Raw genomic sequence first — 19440 nt, forward strand, 5'->3', positions numbered from 1 at the left:
ACCGACCACGAGCACACTCCACGACTGGCCTCTGACAAACCCAACATGGCAGGTCTCAAAACAATCATCGCTCTATCCTTTGTACGCCCCGCCATTTCCCCTTCCCTCCCCAATCCTACCATCACCTTGATGCATACGAGCTAACAACTCTCCCTCTTACAGGTGCTGGCCATAGGCTTCCTGCTCGTCATTCTCTCGTCGGCATTATGGCACAACTACCTCCCTCTCCTCGTCGTCGCGACTTACGTTATCGCTCCCCTGCCCAACTGGATCTGCTCACGCGCCCAATCCTCGGATGACTTTATGGATGGAGGCAGCAATGCCGTCGTCGAGCTCGGTCGCTTCATTACCGGTTTCTTGGTCGTCATGGGTGTTGGTATGTCATGCTGCTTCAGAAGAGGATGGCATATACAAGTTCTGACACAACTCTCTAGCCCTCCCCGTGGTCCTTGCCCACACTGGTCAGATCAACATCGCTGCTGCCGCCATGTCGATAGCTGGTGGTCTCCTCATCTACTCGACCATCATCAGCTTCTCGCTCTCCTTCCGTGAAGATGAGGAGTTCTAGTCGCGAGGCATCGTCACCTATCTCTAGTCCTTTATACCCTCCACCTCGACTGCTCACTCGTGAGCCATGTATCTTGAAATATCATGTATCATTTCTCCCTTATTGCTACGTTCATTACCATGCCCAACCTCTTGGAGCTGTCGTTGAATGTTGAAATATGTTCATCTTGAGATACAGGAAGCGAGATTCCCTTTCCCCTCTTAGCAATGCTTCCATGTCGGTTTCCTCGCTCAGCCAGCACGCCGCGCTATGAATGCTCTGTTACTCCCTGACAAGCAAGACCGTCTCTTGGTCGTATTCTCATTTCACCTGTGCATCGCACGTCTCAAGCCGGGCCGTCTCACCTCTTCACCTCGAACTTGTCTTGTACACTCTCGGGCAGCACCTGCATCCATTTCTGTGCCTCTGCCCCAGCTTCAACAGCCTCTGCCCTCTTGCCGCCAAAGCTGTATGTATTGGACAGCATCTGACTGGACACGGCTTGCCACAGTGGCGACTGCGTCCTGTCTGCCAGCTTCTTGCCTGCTCCTGCCGACATTTCCGCCTTTTCTCCCATGATATTCTCGAAGAAATTGGTTGTCATGAGGTTGATTGCCATGCAGAGCATCTGTATGTTCTGCTGCTTCTTTGCAATACTGGCTGACATGGACAGATAGTTCTTCATCTTGAGAATGGGCAACGCGCTGGTCGACGATGCTCTGACAATGTATAGGGCGACCTTGTAGTTTTCGTTTGCATGCTTCAAGCATAGCGGTTCCACGATATCCATGAGATGGTTGACTTGTTCCCGTAGTTCCCTTCGTGGCCTGAGGATCAGGATCATATTGAGTGTTGACAGAATCCGTAGATCTTGATTAGTGCTTGTCTTCTGTCCAGCTTGTAGCGCTAGTGCAGGGCTCTTGTAGCACTGTAAAGCACCTTCCAGATCTCCGGTCGCTTGTTTCACGAGGCCTGTCATATAGAGTGATGACACCTGCACAAAGTCCTGGTCGTCGACACTCTCTGGCTTCAAACCTTCTGTCAATTGTTCCAGAACTTCCTGTGCTCCTTTCCAGTCGGCTCTTTCACACCTGAATGACGCGAGCAACTGGAGACACACTTTATGATAGAACATGCGTCGGTCCAGTTGCGCCGATGTGCACTGAAGTGACTGCACCTTACGCTCATTCTCTGGGTTGTAGTCGTCTGTGGAAACTGGGTCAGCGTATGCATAGGTGAGCGAGATGTGGTCCATGCTTACTTTGCGTGAGTTTGCCGCCCTCAATCACATACTTTTCAGCCTTGTGGTCGACGATGTTCTTACTAACGCTGGCCAGACTGCTGAAGATGTAACCGAGTGCAAACACTTCACTCCTGCGCAGCCACTGAAACACAATCGCACGCTTTCCTTCGGTCGTCCTCTCCATGATGCCGCATGTGTCGAGTGACACGTCCTCGGGTGCGTTCTCTGTAGTCGGTACGTAGAAGGATCCGTCATGAGCGGTCTTCCTCTTGCCGCCATCCAAGGCTTTCTGCATAACGTTCATCTTCTCCATGAGTTGCTCAGGCTTTCCGTTCATGAGATCACTACACAGATCCAGGCAGTCTAGCAGGGCAGCGATCTGAGAAATATCAGCGACATCACGGTTAAGTTGGTGAGTACGAGCTGCCGCAAGCGATCTCTGGAAGTTATCCGCCGAATCTGCCTGATCACTTCTCAGGTGAACCAACGCCTCTAGAGCTGAACATGTGGCGAGTATAGGATGTTGTCTTTGCTTCTCCGCCAGCTGAGAGATCCGACGTAGCTGCTGCAGAGCCGCGTTCAAGTCCGGCCGGGACATCTGCAACGAGAAAGAGACCTTCAGGAATCGATAGACATACATCCAGGGATAATGAGCATATGTCTCGGTAAGTTCAATCATCTGATCCATCATCTTGAAAGCTGACCGAGGGTGGGTGCGAAACAGTGATCGAGCCTGTACATGCTTCATGCTGTATTTCAAATCGACAAGGCGGTTTCGCTCGCACAATGCAATACCCCTGGTGAGCAAATCTTGCAGCTCTCCGTCATTCTCCGTCTCTTCGAGTAGCAGGTTTGCGTATCGCAGTTGCAATCGCGCTTCAATCTTGGGTTCAGAGAACTTCCAGTTCTTCAACACCGACTCCAAGCATCCAAGACCAGCGGATATAAGGCTGTAGTATTGATCGACGTCGGCTTCTTGGGGATTCCGCGCTAGATATGAAGACATGCCATGGGCTCTGCTGATGTACTGATCAGCCAAACCTAGAAGTACGGGCTGCAAGTCTATAGCCGACTCCTTAAGGTTGGGTACAGGTGTCTTTGAAGGTATAGGTGTCGACAATACTGGCGTCCTCGACGGCACCGGGGTAGCGGGATTCTGTGATGAGGGCCGTCTCGGCTCTATCACCACTTGCGGAGTACGCATTTGAGAGGCCGGACGCGGTTGCGATACTATTTGAGATTGAGAACTAGATGGCTGCCTGGGTCGTGGTTGTGGTGGAGACATGGCGTGCTTATGTGCCTGAGGAGTTGCTCTAGCCTGAGGCTGAGGTTGAGGCTGGCGAGGTGTCATGCCTTGCGCCGGCGTTGGTGATGGCATAGGCAGGGGATGAGACTGTGAAGATGAGCTAGCGTGTTGTTCCCGAGATTGTTGCTGCGATTGGTGTTGCTGTCTGGAAGGAGCGTTGGACATCGATCGCACTTGCGGAGCATTCTCAACCGGAGCATAGTCAGAATTTGATGGTTGGCGTGGTCGTTGCTGACTTGACGGTACATTCTGGCCTTGATGTGTTTGCGGCGGACGCATTCTGGGAGGGGAATATCCCGGAGCACCGTCCATTTGATATGCTTGTACAGGCTGCGGTTGCATGTATTGTTGCGATGGACGCTGTCGGGGTTGATGTTGTTGATTAACCAGAATCTGAGACATTGATTGGGGGTTTTGCTGATGACTTTGATATGAAAGTGGCTGCGGTTGATACTGTGCATGAGGCATGGCATATTGTGGTTGTTGCATGACTTGTCCCATGACTGACGCTCCGTGAGACGGCACATAAGCATGCGTTTGTGGCCGTCCTGGTTGCCCATTCATAGGATATTGAGACTGCATGCTGTATCCTTGTCCGGGTCCAGAAGATTGCAGCATCATATTCATAGGATGCGGTTGATAGCCATTTCCTGCAGGCGATTGTTGATAGCCGTACATGACCTGTTGTTGCTGTGGAAGCACTCCATATCCTCGCCGGGCATCGAATCCACTATTGTTATTATTTGTATTATCCATACCCGCCCTTTCTCAACTATAGCTCTCCGGTCTCGAACAATCACATGAAGGCTGTCAGGAAATCAATTAAGAAACGCGCTATCCGAGAAAGAGTACGCGTGGTGAGAAATTTAGTCTTGGCAACCGAGGCAGCAATCTCAAAGGGTCGTCAATGCGGACGGGGAGGACTTGTGCAACTTTTTCTGATTCTATTTTCTGAGTCTCGAAAGCATCAAACAGCCCTATATGTTTGATCGTGAATTCACATGCTTCGCGAGAATTTCTGAATGTAGATGGAGTAGCCGAGATTGATCGGGGGCGCCGGGCCCGTATGGACCTCCGTCGCGGCATGACGACGGTCCGTGAGCGTTCTATCGTACCGTAAACTGCGTATAAATATATTCAACGTCCCATAGACTCAGAACTGTTTCTTGCTCGTCCTACCTACGCTCGTTGCCAGTCATTAATAAGGACCTATAGTCTAAGACCCAATTGACATTCTCGCGATTCTCCAGGAATCGTGATTCTAACATAGTCAAACATGGATCTTTCATGGCTGCTCGGCCATGCCCGGGTTTCTTTTCACCACTCGAAGGAGACTATCACTCTGGCCTCCAAGTCTGGAAAGACAGCGCTCTCCGACATCTGCAAAGCAGTCACACCTCCTTGTAAATTGAACCCTCTGCTATTCAATGGTCATTTGCATACTGCCTGGACTGCAGTAAAGGCCGCCGGACCTCCCATCATCTACAAGCGTCACATCTTCGAGTCCGACGACTCTCGGTTTGCCGGCACTTTCTCTGTTGACTTTGTGGCCCACAAGCAGGCACCAGAAGAAGATCCCACTCTGCCTCCACGTACAACTTACTTCACCGAAGACGAGTTTGCAAACATTGGCAGTGATGACACGAAGCCCATGTTGATCACACTACACGGACTCAGTGGTGGTTCCCACGAGATATATCTCAGACATGTGTTGGAGCCATTAGTGGATCAGAGTGAGCAAGGCGACTGGGAGGCCATTGTCGTAAACAGCCGTGGCTGCGCTATGAGCAAGATTACTACGGGCATCTTGTACAATGCGAGAGCTACTTGGGATTTGCGACAGACGGTCAAGTGGTGCAGAAAAATGTACCCCAATCGTCCTCTGTATGCTATTGGTTATTCTTTGGGTGCCAACATTCTCACAAATGTACGTAGATTTGGTCAATGTCCAAATGCTAAAGGTTTCATCTCTAATGTCTTTTCATGTGTCACAGTATTTGGGCGAGGAAGGTGATGCATGTGAGCTGCAAGCTGCTGTGCTTTGTTCTAACCCCTGGAAACTCGAAGTCGCCTGTCGTGCTTTGCAACGTACCTGGCTTGGTCTGAATGTCTACTCAAAGACAATGGGGTCTAGCATGAAGAAGCTTTTCGCACAGTCAGTCCTTCTTAGACCTATCAAAACGAACTGGCAAGACTAAAGGGTTTCACAGACACGCAGAGCAGGTGGTGACAATGGGTAATATTGACCCGGAGAGGGTTGCAAAGTGTACATATCTACACGAGTTTGACAGAGAGATCCAGTGCGCGACCTGGGGATACCCGACAGCATACGCATACTACCGCGATGCATCTTCAGCAGATTCAGTTACTGCCATCCGCATTCCAACCTTTGCTATCCATGCCGAAGACGACCCTGTAAGTTGTAGTATCCTTGAGCTTGCTGGTCCAATGTTGACAGATCGATTTCAGATCGCTGTGGATGAGGCAGTTCCTTACGAGGAGATCGAGCAGAATCCGTACGTGGTCATGTGCTCGACATCGACCGGTGGTCACTTGAGTTGGTTTGAAGTAGGCGGAACAAGATGGTTCTCCAAGCCGGTATGTTTTTGTGTTTGCGGCGTCGGTGAACAGAATGCTGATCCCATGATAGGCAGTGAATTTCCTCCAGAAGATGGCACGTGAGTATGAGACCGGTCGCAAGGATGGACCAACTGGCGCCCTGTCAGAGATGACCAAGACAGCGACATCCAACACCGGGTTCAAGAGTCCATTCGCCTTTGAGCCGATGCGTAGAAAGATGTACCTTCCAGAGTAAAATGTAGAGATAGATGCATAGACGTGGGTATCGTGCGCGGAAATGGACAAAATGCAGGCAGATGCAAGATCAAGATCAACCGAACGAGACTCTCTTCTTCTTGGGCTTTTCAGCAGCAGGCTCGGCCTCCATGTCGGCGTCCTTGCCGCCCTTCTTGTTCTTCTTCCTGCGAAGATCATCCTTGACTCCCTCCTGATGAACTGTCAGCATTGCGGTCTAGCATCTGCGGTATCCAAGAAACTTACGAGCTTCTCCTTGCGACCAGCCTCTCTCTTTTCAGCCTCGGCCTTTCTAGCCTCACGAATCTCCTCCATCTGACGAGCGCGGATCATCTTGCTCTCAATGTTTCCCTCCTTCTCAGCCTGTACCATGGCGAGGATGGTCATCAAGGACTCCTTGTCGTCGACGAAAGTCTTGCCCTTCTTGACACCATTGGGCTTCTGGATTCCAGCAGGACGGATACCATTGAGGGTGGGGATGTTGAGCTCCTTGTCGGTGTAGACGCGCTTCTTTTTTCTTTGAGGACCGTGGGAAGTCGACTTTGTCTTTTGCTCGACTGTCTTGGGCTTGACACCTGTGGGCTTCTTGGGTCTGACACGATCGCCGCCAGTCTTTGATGCTGACTTTGCTCCAGACTTACCGCCCTTGTTTGGACCCTTGGAAGGACCTCCCTTTGCTGATTTCGTAGGTGCCATTGTATGTGTGATGAGTCGAGTTCGCCGAGAAAGCTCGTTACGAGTCGAGAATTTCCATGTCGACTTCTGGCAGAACAAAAGATTGCCAAGATAACTGGGGGCGGGCGGTCAGCGGGCAGAGCGGAGGCCGGCTCAAGCACCGACCTCCGCGCGGTTAGCTGCTTGCGACGGCGTCACTCGGCGACTGTGAGGCCTCCGCCTTTCGCGTTATCTCGACTGCTATACCTCTACACATCGCCCTCGATATCTACCTGTCGCCATGTCTAGCGAACGTGTGTTCCGTCTTCCCTTTCGCAAGCCGCAATGGATGAACAGTGCCACCACTCGTAGCGCTGGCGTCTACTTTGCCGGTGCCCTGGTACAAACTACCTACCTCTACTCTGCTGTTAGGGACCATAGCTAACACGCTTCGCACAGTTCGCCATCGCTCTATTCGTCTTTATCGATGCCGCCGTCTACTCCAAATCCGCCCTCAATGGCTCCGACGTACACATGACATTCATCGACTGGATCCCCACCATCTTCAGCGCCCTCGGCATGCTCATTGTCAACTCGATCGACAAGACCCGCCTCTCTGCCGATAACTTCAGCTACAGTGGTGATGGTATCGCATGGAAGGCTCGCGTCGTCTTGTTCATGGGTTTTGCTGCCATGGCTGGTGGTCTTGCTGGTGGTGTCACCGTCATGGTTCTGAAGTACATTGTTCCCTCGTACACTTTCCCTACTCTATGGTTCGGTGTCGCAAACGTCATCGCCAACACTCTGGTCTCTCTCAGGTATGATCATTGTCTTTCTTGCTGGGAACTGGAACTGACCATACGACTAGCTCCGTCGTGCTTTGGGTATCGCAGAACATGGAAGATGACTACACCTACAACTTGCAGCTGTAGTAGGCTGTGTGTATTCGGATAGCTCGATCAGTGCTCATGAGACATTGTCTGGTATCAATATCCGCTTCATCCGTCACTTCTGTGCATTGATTTTGGTGAAGCCTCACACAAGTGACTATCGGTCATGTCTGAGAGTATATATGCGGTTTTCCAAGTAGCCTGGCGAGCTTGCAGCTTTCTTCGCTTGCGTAATGTCTCAGAGCTCCATTTGCGATCAGTCTAGCCTGGTCTGAGTATGGTTTGCGAAAGTATTGAAGTGTATGGTCATCAAACATGAAGCCGATGCCTCAAAATTGCAGTGGCGTTCTGACACCAGACTTTCTGTGCTCTCGTCCCATGCGCCTGCAAGCACAGGATTACAAAGGACTGTGGCACAAGGTCTGCTAAACGACGCGTATGAAACATATTCACATTCGAGAATTGTGGCATCGTCTGCACTTATCAGTGAGAATCTGCGCCATCCGCCCATTGATCTTGTCAAACAATATATGATTCACCTTCAAGTTTCCACCGATACCAATTAGAACTCCAAACGTTACTGAAGTAGCAGTCATATGTAGATGTATATTAGAACGACTGTTTCCTAAGCTCTAAATTATATTAGCTCCATCCAGATCGAAGTAATATCACTTGTCATACCCGATCAGGGTGATCCCATTCGCAAAAGGCACCATGACGCAAAGGCGGTGAGGAGCTGCATGCATCAATCAATTCCGCGTTCGGAAATGCATCAACACCGCAAGCGACACGACTATCAATTGCCAACAACAGCACCGCGGACATATCAATCAATAAGCAGAACCTCAGACACGTATCCCAAGATTCACCGAACACTTGCAGTCAACACAGTCGCCACATTGCGCGTAGCAAACGCGCGACAAGCTATCCAAGCAAGATATTTATCTTTCAGATCCTTATTCGACATATTTAGTCGCGCCATGCCCGCCAAATTCTACGTCGTAAAGGCAGGACGCAAACCTGGTATCTATCACAGCTGGGATGAATGTCTTGCGCAAGTCCGAGGATACAAGGGTGCAGCTTGTGAGTGCATACCGATCATCACGAGGCGAACACGACTAACCATGACGCAGTCAAGTCATTCCCACAACTCGGCGAGGCCAAAGCATGGCTAGATGGCTCAGAAACGACAAAATCCTCGTCAGGCTCAAGTAAACCCACCAAGTACTATGGAGTACACAGGGGTCACAAGCCGGGCGTCTACAACACCTGGACAGAGGCACAAAACACAATCACAGACTTCAAAGGTGCCGTCTACAAATCTTTCAAGACTCATGAGGAGGCAGAGAACTTTTCCAAGAATGGACATCCAGCAAAGAGAGCGTCAGAAGAACCGTCACAAACAAGCCCTCCAGCCAAAAAGCAAAAGAGGGAGACAGAAGAATTGGAAGACCTGGTTGAGCACAGCGCTGGAGAAGGCCCTTTGCCTGAAGGTGCTGAAGACGGTTTCGATCCGCGGATCCAGTTGAATCCTCTGACTGGCAAGGTTGATTACAAAGAGCACACAACCAAGTGGCAGGCTGTAAATCTGCAAGACAACAAACCCGTCGTCATCTACACAGATGGAAGTTCACTTGGTAATGGAGCCCATGGAGCTGTTGCAGGAGTCGGCGTCTACTTTGGTCCCAAGGACAAGCGGTATGATCTACCTCTCTGCCTTCGCTCTTGCTCAACACTGACTTAGCCCACAGCAATGTGTCTGAGCCACTCTCGGGCACTCGCCAAACAAATCAACGTGCCGAGCTGACTGCAATCCAACGAGCACTCGAGATAACACCTCGTAACCGCCCCGTCACCATATACACAGACAGCAACTACTCGATCAAGTGTGTGACCGAGTGGTACGTCAAATGGCGCGCCAATGGCTGGCTCAATGCCTCGAAGAAGCCAGTAGAGAACAAAGATCTGATCGAGAAAATCCTCAACCTCATCGACCAACGAAAGAACATGACCCAAGAAATCCGCAGCGTCAACAAGGTCGAATTCGTGTGGGTCAAAGGACATGCTTCCAATGAAGGCAACGTTGCAGCCGATGAGCTTGCTGTTGCCGGTGCAAGAGAAGCCAGAGAGATGATTGCGAACCCTGACCCGGAAATGCCGTAGAGACCGTCTTGAGCACTTGGTGTTTCAACACAACAATGGCGCTTTGTGGGGTTTGATCTGCATTGAAAGAGGGGAAAGGGGGTTAGGATTCACGACATTATGATTATTTAGAGCATGCAAAAACGGCCGTACGCCTTGATGTACATGTCTTTCGATGCTTAGAAACAGCTTTGTAAACAGTTCTTCGCGGAGACTAAATGTACAACTGCGAATTGGAGAGCTTACTCAACATTTACAGAATCTTTCCAAAATCAGTCCATGATATAGACCGGATGTTGACACTCCCGAGTTGGAAGTGGAGACGGACAAGTGGGATTCACGACACGTGCGTTGTTGGGTCGGTGCACAGCTCCGTCAATGACGTTTTCATCCTTCGTTTCGGCCCTTGTTTTTTGTATGTTTCATCTGGGAATGATCATCACATCCAAACACCGAGCTCAACACGTCCTTGTCAAATGAGAGACTGGCCATGCGGAGCGGTGGTCGCCGTTTCGATTGATTCTACTAATGTTCTTGTCGGCAGGAAGTCCATGTCCGAAGAGTGTTGGTGATTGCATGGTCAGGGTAAAAGCATCGACCTGCTCAACCACATGACAGGCTGACACGAGGATCGAGTCAAGTCACCATTTCATCGCGGTTTTTAGGGTTTGAGAAAGAGAGCTTTGATCCCATCACCCGTAAGTCCGTAACGAAGCTATCCTCCGTATATAACCCTGTTACCGCCCTGCTAGAGAGTATCCACTATCCTTTCTGCTCTTTCTATACCGACTTACCACACTGCCTTTTTCTTGCTTCGACTATAACAATGTCTTCTACTCTTGTCGTTCACCATCTGCGCGTCAGTCAATCTGAATCCATCGTCTGGCTGTGTGAAGAACTCGGCATCGACTACAAGCTCGTCTGCCATGACCGCGATCAAGCGACAATGCTGGCTCCCGACGCCTACAAAGAGCTCAGCCCCCTCAGAACAGCACCAGTAATCGAGGATGTCGACACTTACACGCCAAACCCCGAGCACATTCGCCTTGCAGAGTCGCAAGCATGTGTAGAGTGGATTTGCAGGAAACATGGTCAAGGACGTTTGTTGAATAAACCTTGGGATGCGAACTGGAAGGAATGGCTGTTTTGGTAAGTGAATGACAACGGTGTGATGATTGGATGGTGATGTTCTGACATAGTTGCAGGTGGCACTTTACCCACGGCTCCTTCCAACCAGTCTGCCAAATGCTCCTCCTCGCCTCCTCCCTCCCCTCCGATCACCCCGGTCTCAAAATCGCCAACTCACGCCTCTCCCACTACCTCTCCCTAATCAACAAGCGTCTCGGCGAATCCAAATTCCTCGTTGGCGATGAGCTCACTGCCGCGGACATTATGATCATCTTCCCTCTCACCACACAAAGAGCTTTCGTCCCCATTGATCTAACCGAATACCCGAATATCTTGAGATATCTAAAAGAGATTGGAGAGAGACCTGCATACCAAAAGGCTTTTGAGAAGGCTGAGACGACATTGAAGCCATTGTTGGATGCGAACCCGAAGTCTCCTTATAGCATTTGAAGGAGACTTTTGAGACGTGTGGCTATGACGATTGTATGTTCTTCTCTCTCTACTCTTGGACTGACATGTCTGGATAAAGGCATCATTATCATACTTGGCGTTTTTTTCTTCGGTGGGAATCTTGGGAATATAGAGGATAGAATTTTGGCTTAGCTGGGCTGGCCACTATAGATATAGACATGCATTTAGACTTATACAAAAGGTGATTACACCTCTTTAACACAACAGAGAAGTTCAAGGATATACTTTTGCTGTAATAGAGCTACCTAGCGCTTCTATATGACAGTTGACCTATCGCTGCCGTGCCACGTCTGGCCATTGCGGTTTACAAAAGCTGTAGACTATTGCTGATCAGCCGCCATAAAGTTTGACAAGGCAAGCCAGTCAGTGGATTTGGAGTCAAACCTCACGCAGCAGCTCTGTCAGACGCAGCAGACATCCTTCTCAGCCATGGTCGAAGTTCCGCAATTGATGCGGCGGTCTCTTGGCTCTAGCCTCTTGGTAGCATTGATAAAGTATTCTAAGAGGGCGTAGGCACAGGAAATGCAATCTGCAAGTGTGGTCAGTGACCTTGGTAGGAGTCTAAGGTCAACACCACAGAACTGTGATCATTGATCCAGTGCTCTAGGTCAGTCAGAAATGTTCAAGCTTGACCATCGTTAGCTTCAGGATCAGGGCCTGCTGTAGTGTCAGAAATCAGCCTCATCGACATCCTGATCACGATAGTTGTCCATGATGATGCTTCATACCAGGCTCATCTTTTGTTTCAGCCGTGCTCCCGACCTGCATGATCGTATCCGACCATGTTCTTAGTCGAGGATTAGGCCATGCTGAGTCATTTGTAGGGCTTTACTATGCCCTTCTCAGCACCTGGGATTCTTGCATAAACCTTAGATTTGCTTGTCTTGTGCACGTGTGTCTTGAACTTGTGGCCACATACGACCTTTGACCTTGCTCTTACTGATTCTCCGAGTCGGAATGAAGAAGAGATGTCTGGGACTGGTTGTTCTGACCATGAGGAGTATTGTGGGAAACGAGAAAGCTGATTGGCGACTGTAAATTTGGGTATGAGCACATCGGCTATGCAGCTCAAGGATATCGCAGGATACCAGGAAGCTCGTGAACGATAGATGAGGATCGAGCATGTCACCACAAAGGCGGTCAGCCATAAGGAAATGATGTGATTCTCGCAGTCAAAGAGCGAATCCTCGTCGGCAGTGTCGTAGTGGTCCATGTGAGGAATGAAAGAGTCGTTGTAATCTGTGGTTCGGATCTTATTGGAGGCGATAACAAGGTATTGGAGTCGCTCTGCATCGTACGTGGAAGCTGAGTATAGGAGGATGTAGTGTCATCTGTGTCTTGGTCATGGCTTTGATTTGCCTCCATGTGATGTGCAAGTTGCAAGATACCGAATGGGGTGTGTGTACGAAGTAGGGAGGCTGGAGAGGCTGCTCTGTCTAGGTGTGGTCAGCAAATAGTTCAGTTTATGGTCGGTGAGTCAGGCAGTGATCCATCAAGTCAGTCAGTTGACATGGCAATGTCTACCAGACATTAGGAAAGTGCAGTCATCCGACGAGCATCCAGTAGCGGCGCAGTTTCAGGGGCTACAAATCTCTCAGGATGTTGAGTCAACAAGACGTGGCACAGCATACGTGAAAGACTGCATGGTCGAGATGGATCTAGTCCAAAGCATCTCCTGTTGCGTACTCGAGTCTCGTGAGCAATCTCAGCCCAAGATGAGGAGCCGTAGCGGTTACTCCATGGATAGAAGCCACCGTCTCCTACATCATGCTCGTGATACACAAGTGCTGTGCAGATGCACAGTACTTTACCAGGGGCCTAAGACGCTCATGGAAGAGTGTGGAAGACGGCACCTCCATTGGAGCAGACACTGCGTTGAAAAGTATCGTGCATCCCACCACTTCTGCAGTACAGGGTGCTAAGCGGATGGGGAGAAGGCTCGGAAGAAGCCCTAATACGTGCCAGGGTCGACGTGTGGACCGAACCTGAGGCCACTATGGACACTATCGTGTAGTAGACGTCTTCAAGACCGTGTAGACGACTAGTTTCGCACCCATATGGAGGCACAGTAACATTCGAGCCTGCTACTCGTTCGGAGAGACACGACTCTGGTTCGAGATTGCTCCGGCCATCCCATGGAGAACTCACCGTCTTACGGCCGAGACTATGGCTTTTGATAGGTAATGATACCAGTTCATCGAGCACGATAGACTCTCGGAAAACGTTGCTGGCCTGCGTCAGCAGGCCGCTCGATCTAGCTTACATCAAACAGGTCGGTTAGCTCAGTTGGTTAGAGCGTGGTGCTAATATCTTCTGATACATGGCACGCTAGGGTCGCTATACTCTGCCCAAAATGGATGTTGTTGTCGTGGACTGACAAAAAGATTGTCTGGTAGACAGACTGATGAGTCTGATCAGGGTCAATCAACCAAAAGAACTTGACCTGGTCAGTACGGGGGTCGAACCCGCGACCTTGGCGTGCCATGTATAAGAAGATATTAGCACCACGCTCTAACCAACTGAGCTAACCGACCTGTTTGATGTAAGCTACATTGACTTGTGAGTATAAGAACCTTTAATTTTCTTGGGCGCATCATTGAGAGGCGAACGTGCCAGTCAGCACATTGATACGAGAGACCGATCTAGCCGCCCATAGTGCCGGGTCGATCGCGCGAGAGGGGCGTCAGAAGAGAAAGAGGCACAGGAAAGGATCTCTGCAAACATTTCTCTCTTTCTTCCTCTGGCATGGACTTTTTGTGATGGCACCACGGTCGACCGGCTGTGCCATCTGTCGGAAACGGAAGATCAGATGCGACGAGGGACGCCCAGGATGTAAGAAGTGCCAAATCCACAACACACCCTGTCCAGGATACCGGGGTATCAAAGCCGATGGACTGGAATGGCGCGACGAAACCCAGTCAGTAACGAAGCGAGTTGAGAGAGGATGGAGAAGTGGAAGTGGGAGTGGTTCTTCTGGGAACAGCAGTCCTGAACACAGCAGCGATTCTGACAGCGGCGCTATACCCACCGAGAGAGTCAGGGCACTAAGTCTGGTTGAGAAGCCTGTTTCGACGGAATATACGATTATTCCTCAGGCTATTTTCAGTGCTGCTACGAATCGCTCGCAGATGTTTGATGTCAGCATGAGATTGTACCGACCTACGACACTGGATGAACAGCCGTTACGTGCCCACATTTCCGACTTCTCATGTCTGCAAAAAACAATCACTTCAAAATCATCACCAGCATTGCTTGCTGCTGTGGATACGATCAGTTTACTTCAACTTGGTGTTTCATATCAGGACAAGGCCTTTTTCGAGCACGCTAGACGCAGATATGGACAGGCTTTGACGGCATTAGTTGTTGCTCTGAACAAACCAGACGTTCTCGGCAATAATGATGTTCTGGGTGCTATGAAATTGCTAGAATTTTGCGAGGTATGCTATACTGCTTATTGATGAGATTACCCTTGACTGACTTACTAGCTCTTCCGTCCCGTAGCACAGCAGGGAAGCTGGATCAGCCATGTAAACGGAGTAGAGAACTTCTTGATCCAGCGGGGACCAGTCCCACTTGTGACAGAACTCGATAATATGCTATTTTTCCACGCTAGACATTCTTCCGTAAGTCCATACAAAAGTTGACTTAGATATGACCTACACTGACAAGATCAAGATTCTCCAAGGCGTTCTTAAGCGCAAAGCCATCGTTTTTGCACAGCCCAAATGGCTGGCCATGACCAAAGAAACACCATACACAGATTCATCCCCTCGTCTATTCGATGTCTTGGTACACATACCAGGTTTGTTCGAACGTGCTGACAATCTTATCGCAAGCGGCGAGTCCACTTACCTGAACGGAATCATTGCGGATCTGGTCACAGCCGTCGAGCAACTCCAAGAATGGGAAGACGAATACCATGCTGAACTCAAAGAGCCAGCCTTCTTCAATGTCGATGTCTCCAAGTTCAAGAGGTTTACTCGACTATGTCAGAACAAGACTTTTCCATTGGCGATTGACTTCCCCGACTTTCTCACCGGATACCTACAATCGATATACTGGCTCTACCTCTTTACAATTCTACGTTCATTGCAAGATATTCTGATGAAGTATCGCAATGCCAAGTGTTCTTTGCCGATGGATGAGATCAACAAGCGGATTTTACAAGTCGCAATCTTCATGGCCCAGATGATGCCATATTTCTGCGAGCCGGATGCATCCTCTATGGGTCGCTTTGCAACCTTCATGCCTCTTGTGTTTATCTTGAAGTACTTCGAGGCGCGTGGGATGAAAGCGCAGAAGGACTGGTGTCAAGAGATTACTGATGCGATGTTTAATGATGGTATAAATCCTCCTTGGAGATTGGACGTGGAAAAGGGGCTAGCACCAGGCTCAAAGAAGCAGATTACATAGCACTACAAGACAAACATGACCTAGCACCTCCATACATTTAGTTCTGAGCATACGGGCGAGGTTGGTGTCAATTGGGTAAGAATGTCAAGTTTAACCTTGAACGAGGAAATTGAAGCCTGGTCGCACACCGTCGCGTAGACTCTCGACAAGAAGCAAATACTAGTGTTGTGTGTAATAGAGACCAAAGACAATCAGAATAGACACCAAGGTATGCAACATCATATATTAATTATTCAAAATTGCTGCTTAACAAGATTTATCCTGAAGCGAGAGACATTCCGTCAAACTCATCACTCAACACAAAAATCTCTTCCCCCCCCCTCTCTCTCTACCACGTGGATGGACCGAAGGTAGCGCCCTCAGGCAAGACCTTTGCGACAGCGGTACCCAGGTAGTCCATCGTGTTGTAGACGCCGACATTGCCCCACCAGTTGGGAGCATCGGTGTTGGTCAAACTGATGGTCAACACAATCAAAATGGTCGATATAGCAAGACCTGAGTCAAGCGCAGCAGAGGTGATGTAGTTGAAACGCATCCACCATCCTCTGTATCTGTTTCTGATGAACTTGTTGAAGATGAAGCCAACAATACCCCAAGACAGGTAGTTCAAAGGAGTGGCAGGAGGGATCTGTCCAGTACCACCGAAGATCAGAGGAGCGCTGAGGAAGCGAACAGGTGACTTAGGCCACTGCTTGGCTGCGAAGTAGAAGATGATAGGTGCAGCGGCACCGGCGAGCCAGAAGTATTGGAGGTTCTTGTAGGTGGAGTCACCGCTGAACATGCGTGCGGGGCCGATGACACCCCAAATGACACTGGCGTTGTAGAAGACTCTACCTCCAGGGCAGGTGAAGTGATTGGTCTGGTGCAGAGCGCAAAGGTCCTTGATACCGCCACCGAAAGCCCACTCGAAGACTGCAAGCTGAACAATGCAAGACCAGATGGTGGCGATCAGCTGACCAAGGAACATGGTGCGTGGAGGTACCTTGAGGTAGTGACCTGTTGAGCATCATGTTAGCGTCAAATGATAACACATTGGACACCGACTTCATGTGAGCTTACCAAGCTTCATATCCTGGGTGAAGGCAAGACCTTGGGTCATGGTGATGTAACCGTAAGTCTTGAACAGCATCATAGCATTGGGCTTGCCAGGTTGCATGTAACCGATCAAGAACTCGGTGAATACGTTCAGACCAAGCTGAACGTTGGTGATAGCTTGCACCATGCCTGTAAGGTGTTAGCATAGTAAAATCTAGTCAGGTGTGATCGATGATTACCAATCGGCACAAACCAAACGAAGGAGATGATAAAGGCAAGGATAAGTGCCCACCAGCTCATCTCTGTCGGATATGCGTAGATCGTGGCAAACGAAAGACCGATACAGACAGCCAACAGGGACAAGAACCACCAAGCAGGTACCTTGGGGTACTTATCCATCATTTCCTGGTGGACATCGCGCATATCATCGCGAGAGCGTCGCCATCTGTCCATGATGAACTTTCCGTGGAAGAGAATGGTGTGAACGACGACGGCAGAGATGGCAGCAAAAGAGAGACCGTAACAGAGCGCGAAAGTAGTTGACAAGAAGAGAGGAGAGTACTCCTTGTACTTGGTAAGGTCAAGGGTGATCTCAGGGGTGAGAATCTTAGAGACGTTGTAGACCGAGGCAGTGTTGTCGTAAGAGCTTGAGTCACTGAAGGGCAGGTAATCAGCGTACCAGGTACCACTGAAGTGAACTGCCGAAGCAGTGATCCAGTAGAAGAGAACGAGACCGATCAAGGTGTTTCCAATAGCGTGCCATGGAGGGATCAGGGGACTGAACACGTAACCAGTGATCTGAGTCCAGTCGAAGGTGATAGGCAGTAGGGCCATACCACTGTAGCCTCCAAAGACCTTGTTGACAGTGATGTTGTTGGGGGCGATCCAGGTAGGGAATGCAAAGACACTCAGGAACTGAGCGATATAACCAGGGAACCAGTAGTAGAGGAAAGATCCCATGAAAACGTAGAAGAACCAGCGATATCTGCTGATACTCCAGCCATTTGTCTTTGCAGGGTCAGTCTTGGAGTTGTCGTGGAGGGTGTACATGAATGCGCAGTTGACTAAGTCTTGAGGCCAGATCATACCCGCAGGCTCAACGAGCCATCTGGAGAACAGACCAGCGAGACCGAATCCAACACACTGAGTACTCAGAGCCACTAGCACACCAAAGCCCCAACCCCAGTTGAACTTGTAGAAACCACGCTGAGCCTGGAGGATATCTGTGAAGTATCCGACACCAGTTCCAAATGAGGCGTTAGCCATGATGACGATCATGGCGTGTTCCTTGAAGTTGAATGGACCAGGATTGAGGTTCCACCTAACACCAAAAGTGTTGAATTCGCGGTTGGGCATAACTTTGTCCCATCCAAGACCGACAGGATAGACGATGAGTTGAGCAACGTAAGAGGTAATAGTGATTGAGGGCGAACGAAGCGAGAAGAGCATGTTCAAGCCGGAACCAATGGTGGTCATCAGCATCGAGATGACCCACATCCTGATGGTGTTACAAGGCCTGTGATGTATGTGAGTGGAGGTGGTAAAGAAGGGACAAATAGGAGACATACAGATCAACGTCATAATTTCTGACAGCAGCTCTGACTTCTGGGTATGGAGAGTTGTCCATCATCTCATGGACGAGATTGTTCTCGGCATCCTTATCGTGGTGTCCAACAGCCTCTTCAACATCATGCATAACCTCGCTCTCAAGGTTGGGGTCCCAGAGTGCGTCGGCATTGCGCTTGAACGCTTGTGAATTCAGTTAGTCTCGTGAAGTCGATAGTGAGTACACGAAACACACCTTTGAGGCGTCTGGCAGCTTCTGCTTCTGGCAATTCGTGGGACGACGAGACACCAACGTCCTTTTCGTTCTTCTCGCCCATCTTTGGACTAGAAGCACCGGAGCTCTGGATCTCGTCGACAGCGACACCTTCGCTGACCTGAGGGGAGGACCCAATGCCAAACTTCTTGAGAAGGCCGGCCATTTTGTCGAATATGGTAGCAAAGAGGTGGTGACCAAAAGTACAATCATCAAGCGGCTACAACAAGCACATACTTATATGCGTTTGAAGACACAATGCCAAAGCACCACACCTCTATCTAGGATAGCCCACAAGCGAGATAACCATAATTGGAAGGTCAATTGACTGACACTATCCAACTCCCACGGAAGGATTTAGCAAGGCCATCATTGGCTTCTCTTGGCTATAGTGATAAGCCAAATGATGTGAAAAGAAGCATCGGAGGCTTGTGGTAGAGTAACCGATGAGGCGAAAAAATAGCTTGACGTATATGATCGGTACCGTTCTCGCCAGGTTGCATCCGCGGTTGCACACTAGGGCTTGCAGGGCAGCCCGAAGTACCCTATCTCAGTCTGTACTATAGTATGTCAACGTCGTGTTTTGATAGCATATTCGATTGCGATTCGCTACAGAGCTCGCATTCTCATATTGACAAAAAAGATCTGCTGAGCGAGAACGTTCGACACGGGGATTGTAGTCGGCAGTCGGATGCCTGCAATCATCCCACGTCCACACGACCCACAGATATGCATGTTCCAAGCCAATGTGTCGGAATCTATTCAGCCTGAGCGACCATTCAGGTACTTTGCATTATTCCTCGAGTTGTAGTCGGATAACTTCAGAGGCACGTGAGTGTCTAGAAATTCTCCCGGTCGTGCCAAATTTGTGCGTTGGAGAGTTGTATAGCTTTCTCTTCACACAGCGAGGTATAACGGAGCCCTGACGCGTCCGTTGAAGGTAGCCACCCTGAGAGACAGGTGAGATCCAGTGATTCC

At 49.8% G+C, this 19440-nt stretch overlaps 9 protein-coding genes across 9 annotated transcripts; 6 read left to right on the forward strand and 3 right to left on the reverse strand.

Moving 5' to 3' along the window:
- Positions 1-45: 45 nt before the first annotated feature.
- On the forward strand, positions 46-568 carry AUEXF2481DRAFT_2007 (uncharacterized protein; the record flags this gene model as incomplete). The annotated part of the gene is made up of 3 exons (XM_013491800.1): positions 46-81; positions 163-376; positions 435-568. 3 exons carry the CDS (start codon positions 46-48, stop codon positions 566-568), a joined length of 384 nt encoding a protein of 127 aa, XP_013347254.1.
- Positions 569-908: 340 nt separating this feature from the next.
- On the reverse strand, positions 909-3774 carry AUEXF2481DRAFT_2008 (uncharacterized protein; the record flags this gene model as incomplete). The annotated part of the gene is made up of 2 exons (XM_013491801.1): positions 909-1753; positions 1809-3774. The coding sequence occupies 2 exons, from the start codon at positions 3772-3774 to the stop codon at positions 909-911; spliced, it is 2811 nt and encodes a 936-aa protein (XP_013347255.1).
- Positions 3775-4372: 598 nt separating this feature from the next.
- On the forward strand, positions 4373-5778 carry AUEXF2481DRAFT_62072 (uncharacterized protein; the record flags this gene model as incomplete). Its single annotated transcript, XM_013492107.1, has 4 exons — positions 4373-5023; positions 5091-5251; positions 5307-5511; positions 5566-5778. 4 exons carry the CDS (start codon positions 4373-4375, stop codon positions 5776-5778), a joined length of 1230 nt encoding a protein of 409 aa, XP_013347561.1.
- A 208-nt stretch (positions 5779-5986) lies between these two features.
- Positions 5987-6606, reverse strand: AUEXF2481DRAFT_2010 (uncharacterized protein; the record flags this gene model as incomplete). The annotated part of the gene is made up of 2 exons (XM_013491802.1): positions 5987-6103; positions 6157-6606. 2 exons carry the CDS (start codon positions 6604-6606, stop codon positions 5987-5989), a joined length of 567 nt encoding a protein of 188 aa, XP_013347256.1.
- Positions 6607-6865: 259 nt separating this feature from the next.
- On the forward strand, positions 6866-7496 carry AUEXF2481DRAFT_2011 (uncharacterized protein; the record flags this gene model as incomplete). Its single annotated transcript, XM_013491803.1, has 3 exons — positions 6866-6964; positions 7024-7382; positions 7433-7496. 3 exons carry the CDS (start codon positions 6866-6868, stop codon positions 7494-7496), a joined length of 522 nt encoding a protein of 173 aa, XP_013347257.1.
- Positions 7497-8242: 746 nt separating this feature from the next.
- AUEXF2481DRAFT_36516 (uncharacterized protein) lies at positions 8243-9773 on the forward strand. The gene is made up of 3 exons (XM_013492054.1): positions 8243-8537; positions 8588-9152; positions 9206-9773. The coding sequence occupies exons 1-3, from the start codon at positions 8435-8437 to the stop codon at positions 9615-9617; spliced, it is 1080 nt and encodes a 359-aa protein (XP_013347508.1). The 5' UTR covers positions 8243-8434; the 3' UTR covers positions 9618-9773.
- A 265-nt stretch (positions 9774-10038) lies between these two features.
- Positions 10039-11599, forward strand: AUEXF2481DRAFT_36517 (uncharacterized protein). The gene is made up of 2 exons (XM_013492055.1): positions 10039-10745; positions 10802-11599. Exons 1-2 carry the CDS (start codon positions 10423-10425, stop codon positions 11172-11174), a joined length of 696 nt encoding a protein of 231 aa, XP_013347509.1. The 5' UTR covers positions 10039-10422; the 3' UTR covers positions 11175-11599.
- A 2220-nt stretch (positions 11600-13819) lies between these two features.
- On the forward strand, positions 13820-15980 carry AUEXF2481DRAFT_77050 (uncharacterized protein). Its single transcript, XM_013492159.1, has 3 exons — positions 13820-14632; positions 14681-14818; positions 14871-15980. The coding sequence occupies exons 1-3, from the start codon at positions 13955-13957 to the stop codon at positions 15606-15608; spliced, it is 1554 nt and encodes a 517-aa protein (XP_013347613.1). The 5' UTR covers positions 13820-13954; the 3' UTR covers positions 15609-15980.
- Positions 15773-18684, reverse strand: AUEXF2481DRAFT_407222 (uncharacterized protein). The gene is made up of 4 exons (XM_013492305.1): positions 18212-18684; positions 16883-18159; positions 16668-16832; positions 15773-16604 (listed from the first exon to the last, which is right to left on the reverse strand). Exons 1-4 carry the CDS (start codon positions 18337-18339, stop codon positions 15937-15939), a joined length of 2238 nt encoding a protein of 745 aa, XP_013347759.1. The 5' UTR covers positions 18340-18684; the 3' UTR covers positions 15773-15936.
- Positions 18685-19440: the final 756 nt, after the last annotated feature.

This window comes from Aureobasidium subglaciale, assembly GCF_000721755.1.
Source record: "Aureobasidium subglaciale EXF-2481 unplaced genomic scaffold scaffold_2, whole genome shotgun sequence".
Classification (NCBI taxonomy): domain Eukaryota; kingdom Fungi; phylum Ascomycota; class Dothideomycetes; order Dothideales; family Saccotheciaceae; genus Aureobasidium; species Aureobasidium subglaciale.